The following is a 10,786-nucleotide window of genomic DNA, read 5'->3' as shown; positions in this document are numbered from 1 at the left end:
AGGAACTATGCAGGATCTGAAGGATGAGATGCCTAGCAACAGAAGATGCTATAATAAGATGAATATGGAGAGTATCTGCAGTTTTAAAACAGTTTTTAAATTTCTTTTTGTTTCTAATGTTAAAATAAATGACATTCTGGTTCTAAGAAGACTGTCAACTCAGTGGTTACTGTGTGCGCAAAGGAAGAAAATAAAGAAGCCTGAACTCCATACCTGGAGAGATGCAGGAGTTATGGAGACACAGGTCCCAGCCTAAGAGAGAACCATGAAATTTCTCTGAAAGCCAGGGAAAGGCCTAAGATAAGCCCCCTCAGAAAGAGCTTTCAGATAGACTGGAAGGGGAAGGAGCTAAACCTGGCCCAGTAACCCTGACAGGTACTGAAGGAAACATCAAAACCAGTCCTAAGGAAAATGTTGAGGGGCAGTGGAAGCATTTCAAGGTTTTGCCATTGATCTCACAGCTTATGAACTTGGAATTTTGTAGTGACATAAAACTACTTGGGTCAATCAGCAAAGGTAACTTTAAAAGTCAACATGACTATTAGTAGTGAATCATAGGCAATGATGGGTTTTACAATACAGGAGTAAAAAACAAGGCTGAAGTTGAGATGAATCACAGAATAGAAAAGAACAATTGATGGGCTTATTTTGTTGTGCAAAAATATTTGTCATGCTCGCAAATGAAGATTAGACTAGTAGAGGAGGCCAAATAGTTAATACTAGCAATTCCTGAAGACCCTACAAGCATTTAAGGATATAGGGGTTTTTTAATAAATATTTGTTCACACTATAAAACCAGCACAGGCACAATCATAGAATCATAGAATCAAGGTTGGAAAAGACCCTTAAGGTCATCAAGTTCAACGGCTAACCTGTCACTGCCAAGTCCACCACTGAACCATATCCTCAAGCACCCCCTCTACAAATATAAAATAGGCGTAGGGTACTTTGAAATGTTGTATCAAAAGTAAAATTGTTTGTTAATGTTTATACACATTAGCTTAGAAATACTGAAAACATCAGACAAATTTAGAATAGAGTTGAAGCTTTATAAAATTTCTAAATAAATATTAGGATTTAGCACTAGCGTTATTGCAATTTAGTACTAACATTAATGCTGAATAAGTGAGCCAGAACCCACTTAAAGAAGAAGAGCTGTATACTCAGTGGAGAAGATCTGAAGGGGAAAAATACCTGCTGACATCAGAGGGAGAGACATGACTTGGGGCTCAGTCCCCTAGTAGGGGTTCTTCCCAGCCGTGAGACTATCTTGCTGGATTTCCCACCGTTGTGTGTAGGCTGGTGTATGGTCTGACTGCGTGGTTTGGAGTGCGGCACGTGGCTGTTGATACGCGATGCTGTGACTTTGTACTGACCTGTGAGCCTGCTTCTCCTTCCCTTTAGTCCCAGAGGCTGCATTAGACCTTCCCACACATGTTGTTAGAGGAACTGTGTCAGGCATCAACACCAACGACTAAACAGCTATTAAAGCTATTGCTAACGAACATCAGCAGAAGGCTAGCAATATGGTTAAAATATTAGAGACAAAGTTGTACACGGAATGAAGGGAAATCAGTCTCCAGAAAATTGACTCAAGTTCTTGTACCAGCGCATCCTATAATCTTCATGGTACTTTGCTAATAAAGAAAGGGGGTTATTTCACTTCAGGAAAACATTTTGAAGCCTGCACTATCCTAGGTTAATGGCTGAATTTGTGTTGTCATTGCTACACCCAAAAAACTCAATAGCTGTTTAAAAATACTCAAAACTGCAGCAAGACGACCAAGCATTTTGCACAGCTAAGTTGCGATTGGCTTTGTGAGACGCTATGTTTTGTCAAATTAGAAGAGCCATATGTGGTAGGAGCATAATTATCTGTATGAAATCCAAGAAGAAATGTACTCATTACTGTGTACTTGTGGGTGAAGACAGGACTTGTAGTACTGCCTATAGCTAAGGTTGCCTGAAGCCTCAAAGCATATGACATGGTTTCAATACTTTTTAAATTTCAAAGCCCTTAGCTATTTTGGCTGCAATACTCTGCTGGATTTCTGTTTTGTGCTGAATCCTAGTCAGAAAGTTTCAGGTGAAAATACTTCAGTGACAGACAAGAAGAGTTAGAGAACTTGTGACTGTATAATACAAAATTTCTTTACAACAGGTTGGGCAGAAGCTGCCCAAGATACTGCTTACCATGCCAAGACCTGAAATTCATCAGCGGGTTGCCTATGCCCCATTGTTACTGTGGGGGAAAAACATGCAAAAACCAATATTCAAAGCTGTACTTAAAAATTGTATTAGAGACAAGAACTTTGCTATTTGAAACTCAGGCAAAAAAAGGAGACACAAATTCATTATAATTCAGACTGAAGAGACACTGAGGAAGAATAAGACAAAATGACAGCAGTGAACATGTGCAAGTGGTGTTAAAGTGTGGTTGCAGGATGAGATGACCAAAACCATGTTCAGCCTTTGAGCCTAAGGCCATCTGCAATCAAATACGGCCTCCACAGTTGTCTGGTATGTATTTAAAAATATTACCATCTTTGCTGTATTTTAGATTCTGAATGATGAGAGAAGGGAGGGTGTTTCAAAGGGAGGGGTTAACTGAGAATTTAAATATATTTCCAAATAGAAATACATAGAGGTAATGACCTAGATATCAGAAGCTACGAAGGAACTTTTTTTTTTTTAAAAGAAATATGCAAAACCAAACCAAGAGATTTTTATTTGATCTAAATCACTGGAGAAATCTGGGGCTCTGGGTCAGTCTGCAAGACTGTTGCAAGATAAATTATGTAAAAACCACAGTTCTTAGCACTAAGCAGTACATTTGTTTTATCAGTTTAAAATAAAGCTAATTAGCGTAATGACATATGTAGATAGATCAAATACCGTTCTGAGGAGATTGATAGCTGCTTTTCTCAGAAAATGTTCTTCCTTTTTGACATGTATAACTGATATGCTGGAAATAAAAAAAAACCCAAACCCCAAAACATTCTTCACGATGAATCTCCTTGGTTTCAGATTTGAAATAGTGGATTTTTTTTTTGTTTTATGTTCTGTTTTGTTTTAGCTTACGAAACATTGAAGCAAAGAGGTGTAAAGAAACATTTTCAGATATTGTTCTTTTATTTCTAAGGCTAATAAAGGCTCATTTGTACATTTTGAAAAGTGACATTCCCATCTGTACACGTGTTACATCCATATTCTTGTTAAATGTTGAGATTTCCATTTGAATGTTGCTTGAAGTCTTGCTGTGATCTTTCTGCCAGGTTCAGCTTCAACTTTAATAAACGAATATAGCTCAGAGAATTCAATGTGCAGAATGACTCATTTTATTATAAAACTGTTTATGATGAATTGATTTTAATTAATGCTAGAATAATCCCACCCTGCCTGTAACAGCGCGGCCATGTACTGCCTTCTGGTCCCCGATCCACTTTGTCCCCAGGACAAGGAGTGTTTCTGCAACTCAACAGGATAAGCTACTTTGACCTTTTTCTTTTATAAGCAAATCTACTTTCTGGTTGGATAAAATGGATAAGAAGTAGATGGATTTGGAAATGATGATGTAATGACACAATTTTAATGTAAGGGAAGCTTATGCTGGTGTTTGTGCAAAAAGAATCAGGAGGCTTGCCAGCATGTTTTTCGGGACCACTCAATGCAGGGACCATAAAAATGCAGCACAAGCTGGACTGAAAACAGTGGTCTGCAGTACCGCGCCCTGTGTCCGCTCCTCCTAGACGATGAGCTTCCACATAGTATTGCACTTACGAGCTTAGTTGCTGCAGTGAATAGTTCCATACAAATAACAAATTTCTGGTCTTTTTTTTTTTTTAATAGGAAAGTGTGATCACTGCTGAAAGCCACTGTCATTTAGTGATATAAGCGTAGTTCAGTATTTTGTTGGATAAGCAGTTCTTCTCAATACAATGTTGTATTCTTCCTGTACATACTGGCCCTGTGAAAAGAGTATTCACTTTTCCGTTACTTTAATAGAAATTACTCTATATCTCAGAAGCTGTTTATTTTAGCACTGATTCAAATGTAATGATAAAATAAAAAGAGTAAGACACAAGGCAGATACACATATGGAATTACTTCTTTAGGTAGCCTCTGTCACTCTCCCAATATAAATGAAGAAACAAATTCATCTTCCCTTTCACTCTTTCGATTCCTGCTCATTGAGCAAATCCATTATTTACAAGAAAGCAAACCTTGTAAAGAGCTTCCGTTTCAGCACATTTCTTCCTTGATTTAAAGATGTTGTCTCATAGATTAAGACACATAAGCTTCCTCCAGGCCTTGATCCATTTGAGTGTTGCTCTCTGACGCTTTTGCTTTCAGGTGGTTAGAAGCTGATTATTTGTACTCACTTCCAGGGGTCAAAACAGGTTGACTTACGTATGATTTTCTATCTTCAATTTCTTTTTTTGTTGGGACTACGACTATGTTTGTTTTTTTCTTGTCCTGAAACATCCCTTATCTGACAGGACTTCTCAAAAAATAATCTCCAGTGGTTCAGAGGTTATTTTAGCTATTTTCTCAAATATTGTAGATTGAATTCCCAAGGCCCTGGTGATTTGAAAGCACCCATTTTATCTCAGTACTTCTAATTTGTATTCTTCCTGTTCTGTCCAGCAAAAGTTGTATTGTCCAACACCTGGGTGAAAACTTTTTGGGGAAAGCTGAATCAGAATATAGGTGGTGAAATCCTCAATGGTGTAAAGAAGAGGCTTTTGAAATGAAACCCAGAAGTACACTGGATAAAGCTATGGCGAGAAAGATGTCTTTTGCTTCAGCTTGTTTCATGAATGCATAAACCTGTTGTTAAATCAGCCTGCTGCTATAATTTTAATTAAAAAAAGAAACTTTAGTGTTAAGCACCCAAAAATGCAGCGAGGGGGCCACTAGTACAGCGTGCTACGGTGACAAAAAGATGTAGGTTTGTGTTTGGGGTTGTTGTTTTTTTTTTTTCCAAAAAATACGAGCGTGACGGATGAATCGAGGCGTTTTTGCCCGCATACTTGCAGGAACCTGCCTGGCCGGGCCATGCGTTTTGCCAGAGGGCCGATTTGCCCGGATTTGCGGGGTACCCAGGCCGGCGCTGCCTGCACCGCGCGCTGTGCGTGCCTGAGCAACCCCAAACCCCCGCCGCAAGGTCACCGCGGCCCGGGGCGATGCCCTCCCCCGCGGCAGGGCGCCGCTGGGAGCTGTGTCACCCCACGGCCCGGGGGACCCCGGCATCGCGGCTCCCCCCGCAGCAGCAGCGGCCTCCGGGGCTGCAGCGCCCGTTTGCCCCCCTCTGCACGACGCACCTGTCACAAATGCAAAACAAAAATTAAGGAAATAGGTGTGTGTGGAGCAGGATAAGCCCACTCCCGTATATCCGTGCACTGCCGCACCTATATATAAGCCGGCCGCCGCTCCGCGCCCCGCCGTTAACTTGCCGGCGCCCCTGCGCATCCCGGCTCGGCGCATCCCGCCCCCGCCGCGGGACCGCCACCGAGGGGCGGGGAGGGGGCTGGCGGCGGCAAACTTCGTGCTCCGAGGGGGGCTTGTCCTGCTTCCCTCACCCTGCACGGCGCGGCTCCAGCCTCCAGCCAAGCTGAGCCGGGCCGAGCCGAGGGGAGCGGAGGGGCGGCGCAGCGGAGCTCCGGCCCGCCCCGCACGGGAGTGAAGGCGCCGGGCTCCGGCGGGCTCTGCTGCTGTTGCTCCCGCAGCCGCCGCCACCGCAGCAGCAGAAGGAGGAGGAAGATGATGGGGCCAGGCAAGGAGCCCCGGGCGGCCGCGGGCGAGAAGCCCGGCGAGCCCGAGCCGGCTGTGTCCTTCCAGGCCCGGCTGTGGAAGAACCTGCAGCTGGGGGGCAAGGGCCGGAGCGGCGGCGGCGGGCGGGCGGCCTCCGAGCGCCGCACTGCGGAGCCCCCCGCCCTGCCGTCGCCGGCCAGCGGCAAGGGGAACCCGCCGCCCGCCGCCAAACGGAGCGCCTTCAAGCGGCGGAGGCAAGTGCTGGACCGCGTCTTCTCCTCCTCCCAGCCCAACCTCTGCTGCTCGGGCGCCGAGCCGCTGGAGCCGGGCGGCGAGTCCGCCTCCGCCCTGCGCCGCCTGCGGGAGCACCTGCTCCCCCTGGGCAAGGGGCCGCCGCCCGGCCGCCGGGAGGAACCTGCCGCCGGCGACGAGGGGCCCAAGGGCGGGAAGGATGGGCGCCGTCCCGGGGCGCACCTGTCCCACCAGAAGAGCTCCTCGCTGCCCAGCACCGCCTGCCTGGAGCAGCTGCTGCAGGGCTCGCCCACCGCCGGCGGGAGGACGGAGCCGCAGCGGGCGGAGGAGGGCGAGGGCAGTCCGGTGAGTGTCCGACGCCGCGGGGATGCGCTGGCGGGCGGCGGCGGGGCAGCAGGTGGTCCCTGAGGAGGCGAGGCGGGGAGGTGGCCGATGGGTGAAGGAGAGGCAAGGCGGGAAGGTGGTTCCCGGGAAGGTGAGGCAGGAGGGCGGCCGCTGAGTGAGGGAGGTGAGGTGGGAAGGTGGTCCCTGGGGAGGTGAGGCGGGAAGGTGGCCGATGGGTGACGGAGGTGAGGTGAGGGGAGAAGGTGGTCCCTGGGGAGGTGAGGCGGGAGGGCGGCTGATGGGTGAAGGAGGTGAGGTGGGAAGGTGGTCCCTCTAGAGGCGGGAGGACGGTCCCTAAGGAGGCGAGGCAGGAGGGTGTCTGCTGGGGAAGGGAGGTGAGGTGAGGGGAGAGGCAGCAAGGCGGGAAGGTGGCTGCTGGGTGAGGGAGGTGAGGTAGGGCGAGGTGGGAAGGTGGTCCCTGGGGAGGTGAGGCAGGAGGGTGGCTGCTGGGTGAGGGAGGTGAGGTGAGGAGAGAGGTGGCGAGGTGGGAAGGCGGCTGGCACCGGCACCCTTCTCCTCAGGCCTTCCTGTATAAGCCATATGGAGAAAAAGGAGTCCCCAAGGGTGAAGTTGGTGTTTGCTGCCCTTAGGGTGGGTCCCTTGCCCCTTCCCCAAAGCCACCTTGTGTCCCTGCCCCTCGCTGCTGGTTTCTCTCCTTGACGCTTCCATCATGGCTTTTGCTCAGGTAACCTCCACTTATTTCTTTGCCTGGTGATCCAAATTTGAATGTATCACTTTGTTTAGTTTCTGCAGGACACCTGAACGACGACAACTAGCACACATTTAATAGGAGGTCGATAATTAATTGGTGGGACATACCAGGCACCGTCGCATGCAGATGTCGGCTCAGGCTGATGAAATGGTTGTTCTTCCCTTGTTGTTGGGGGAAGGCGGTGTACAAAGCCGTCGCTCTTCCGACTGTCAGTTTTGAAATTAAGTGGCAAAGCTAGTGTTGATAGGGGCTGCTGAGTCTTGGAATAAATTTCCTGCGAGAAAAGTGCAAAACATATGAGTCATTCTAAGCAGTCACCCACTTTTTACAGGAATAGCTGACTAATACATATTATTATATATTGTCTTCTGTCATAATTAGGGATAAACGAGTAACTGAAGTAAAAGGCATGCTCTGTCTGTTTGGTGTCAAAAAGAAGCTGGATGAATATATTTGCCTTCTGCTAGGGCCACAGAATCTTGGTTGTGGGCTAGCAAAGAGTGGTTCTGGGACGACTCACAAACATTCCTTGGAGTCAGTGGGACTTTCGTGTGCCCCTGCAGAGTTCAGCCCCCATCTCTGCAAACACGGGACCTGGACCTGACGTTGTGTCAGAGTCCCACGGTGGTGGTTCTGGTGATAAGCACCATCCTGACTGGAAGCTGCTGTGGTTATCCCTTGTATAACTCTTGCTTTTCACTGTTTTAGGTGATTGCTTCTTGATGTGGGATTATTTTGATAGATGCTTATGACGTGGGCATTTCCCTTGAGTCATCAGTCCCTTTCTCCCCCCACCCCTGGCTCACAGAAATGTATTGCACATCTTAAGTGTTACTGTTCAGGACTACAGGATATTCTTTGGTTTTAAAGGCAGCTACATCTAGTGATTAATAAGTATGAAAATGTGAGGGTTTTTTCAGTGCTGTTATGCTGTTGAGTTCAGCAAAGAAACTGCATATTTATTTACAAAACATGTCAACTCTTACTTAGTGTTGAGGGCATTACTCTTGTTTTGGACAAGGTACAGTCATAACATTTGGAAGAAGTACTGCTAGCTAATCAAAACAATGTGGTACTGAAACTTGCTATCACTTGTCTTTAATTAGCAGAATTATGGCCAATTCCTCCAAGCAGTTTCTAGCATTAACTTGAACTGTGCCTGCGTACCAGACCTGCTATTTTTTATGTTAAGTAAAGCTTGTTATGTCCCTTGCATGTTGGGGGACTTTGCAGAGCTGCTGATCATGATGTTTGTTTTGGGGGGATGATTTTAAACAGCTGTTCTGCTATTCCATCATCAGCACATCCTCTAATTATCTCTAGAGGTATCAACTCATTGGATTATTAGATCTGATTTAATTCAACATCTTAATTGAGCCTTGGAATAGTTGGGGAAATGCGACTTGGACTGTGAAGTGGTGTTGGACTGTCTTCAGCTGGGTCTGGTGCTTCCATTGAGACTGACTGGAGTTTTCAATTCAATATATTTCAGGAGTCAAGGCTTGCACACTTACCTGCTGTACCACCGGGTCAGTAAGGTCCCTGCCTGACTTCAGTCATGGCATTTACAAACCTCTGAGTATTTGGGATTACAAGTCTGGTAACAGGAGTTTGGAATAACTTGCATTTTTCAAATCCAAGTTTTACTTGGAGCAGCACAGACTTTCAGAGGTGCCTGGATTTTTATGGCCCAGCAGCCTTATGTGTCCAGAGATCAAAAAAAATTCTAGTAATTAACAATCACAAAAATGAGATTTAATTATCTATAAGTAAAACAATATTAGAATTACAACTTGCTTTAAGATGTATTTGAGATTTGATTGAAATACAGGGGCAAGAAAGTGCTACTGCCTGTTTTGGTAAAAAATTCAACAGTCTTAATCCAAATCTGTACACAGAAAGACCTACTAGATATTTTAAGGCAGATGGTGGGGAAAAATAAAATCCCTTGGGAAGTAAAATTTCTTGTGCTTTTAAGCTGAAATATAACAGTTGTCTTCAGTGAAAAGGAGCACAAGTTAATGTGGTGGATGGGAAGACTTACAATGTAAGTTGCACTGCTGAGTGAATTTAATCTTGGAATGTACTTTTTGGCATAGTGAAGCCATTTAAAAATCATTAAAACTAATTAAAATGCGGTATAGCGATATTGCATGGGACATGGACAACCTAGCAGAGGCCTAGTTTACTCAGCGTTGAATAAAGCTTCTGTTGAAGTGAATGGGATTAGTAGCTTGATTTGAGTAAAGGTGCACACTTATGATCATAGGATTGTTTAGGTTGGAAAAGACCTTTAAGATCAAGTCCAACCGTAAACACAAACTGCCAACTCCAGCACTATACCATGTCCATAAGCACCACACCTGCATGTTTCTTAAAAACCTCCAGGGATGGTGATTCTACCACTGCCCTGCCTGGCCTGTTCCAGTGCTTGATAACCCTTTCTGTGAATAAATTTTTCTTACTACCCAACCTAAACCCCCCCTGACGCAGCTTGAGGCCGTTCCCTCTCGCCCTGTCACTGGTGACTTGGGAGCAGAGACCAGCCCCCCCCTCACTCCAGCCCCTCTCAGGCAGCTGCAGAGAGCGAGAAGGGCTCCCCTCAGCCCCCCCTTCTCCAGGCTAAACCCCCCCAGCCCCCTCAGCCGCCCCCCAGCACACTTGTGCTCCAGACCCTGCCCCAGCCCCGCTGCCCTTCTCTGGACACGCTCCAGCCCCTCCAGGGCCTTCTTGTCCCCAGGGGCCCAAACCTGAGCCCAGCACTCGAGGTGGGGCCTCCCCAGGGCCGAGCACAGGGGCCCCATCCCTGCCCGGCCCCTGCTGGCCACACCAGGGCTGACACAAGCCCGGGGGCTGGTGGCCTCCTTGGCCACCCGGGCACTGCTGGCTCATGCCCAGCCGGCTGTCAGCCAGCACCCCCAGGGCCTTCTCCGCCGGGCACTTCCCAGCCCCTCTGCCCCAGGCCTGGGGCGCTGCCTGGGGTTGGGGTGACCCAAGGGCAGGACCCGGCACTGGGCCTTGTTAAACCTCACACAACTGGGCTCGGCCCATCGCTCCAGCCTGTCCAGGTCCCTCTGCAGAGCCTTCCTGCCCTCGAGCACATCAATACTCCTGCCCAACTTGGTGTCATCAGCAAACTGACTGAGGGTGCACTGGATCCCCTCACCCAGATCACTGATAAAGATATTAAACAGAACCAGCCCCAACACTGAGCCCTGGGGAACCCCGCTCGTGACCAGCCACCACCTGGATTTAGTTCACCACAACTCTCTGGGCTCGGCCAGCCAGACGGTTTTTTACTCAGCTAAGAGTATGTCTGTCTGAGCCATGAGCTCCAGGAGGATGCTGTGAGAGACAGTGTCAAAGGCTGTACTGAAATATAGGTAGACAACATCCACAGGCTTTCCCTCAACCACTTAAGAGTGGAGTCGTATGCAAAGAATAACCCTTATATTTGAGTACTAAATACTGATCTTGTTCTCTCCCAAAGACTGAATACTTCTTAAAGCTGTCCTTGAATAGTTCTGGGGAGAGAAGGGCATCATAACTACTATATTTGTTGGCAGGAGACTTAGGTTCCTTTTAAAGGGTAGCCACAGTGTGAATATGGTTTATTAGGACCAAGAAATAAACACATGCAGAATTAAACATCATACTTCTTCCAGCTTCCAAAGGCTATATGGC

At 47.3% G+C, this 10,786-nt stretch overlaps 1 protein-coding gene across 2 annotated transcripts in view; it reads left to right on the top strand.

Annotated features, from left to right (window-relative positions):
• Window positions 1–5,636: 5,636 nt before the first annotated feature.
• MCTP1 (multiple C2 and transmembrane domain containing 1) overlaps window positions 5,637–10,786 on the top strand; it is a 287,955-nt gene continuing 282,805 nt past the window's right edge. Inside the window, exon 1 of one of the 2 annotated variants that reach the window (XM_064438587.1) lies at window positions 5,637–6,351. In XM_064438587.1, the coding sequence (XP_064294657.1) occupies window positions 5,764–6,351 (588 nt within the window). In that variant the 5' untranslated portion in view covers window positions 5,637–5,763. The remainder of the gene's footprint in view (window positions 6,352–10,786) is intronic. The other variant, XM_064438588.1, reaches the window with a different exon arrangement.

Source organism: Phalacrocorax carbo, chromosome Z (assembly GCF_963921805.1).
Source record: "Phalacrocorax carbo chromosome Z, bPhaCar2.1, whole genome shotgun sequence".
Lineage (NCBI taxonomy): Eukaryota > Metazoa > Chordata > Aves > Suliformes > Phalacrocoracidae > Phalacrocorax > Phalacrocorax carbo.
Note: the sequence above shows the minus strand (reverse complement) of the source record. Positions and strands in the feature narration are given on the sequence as shown.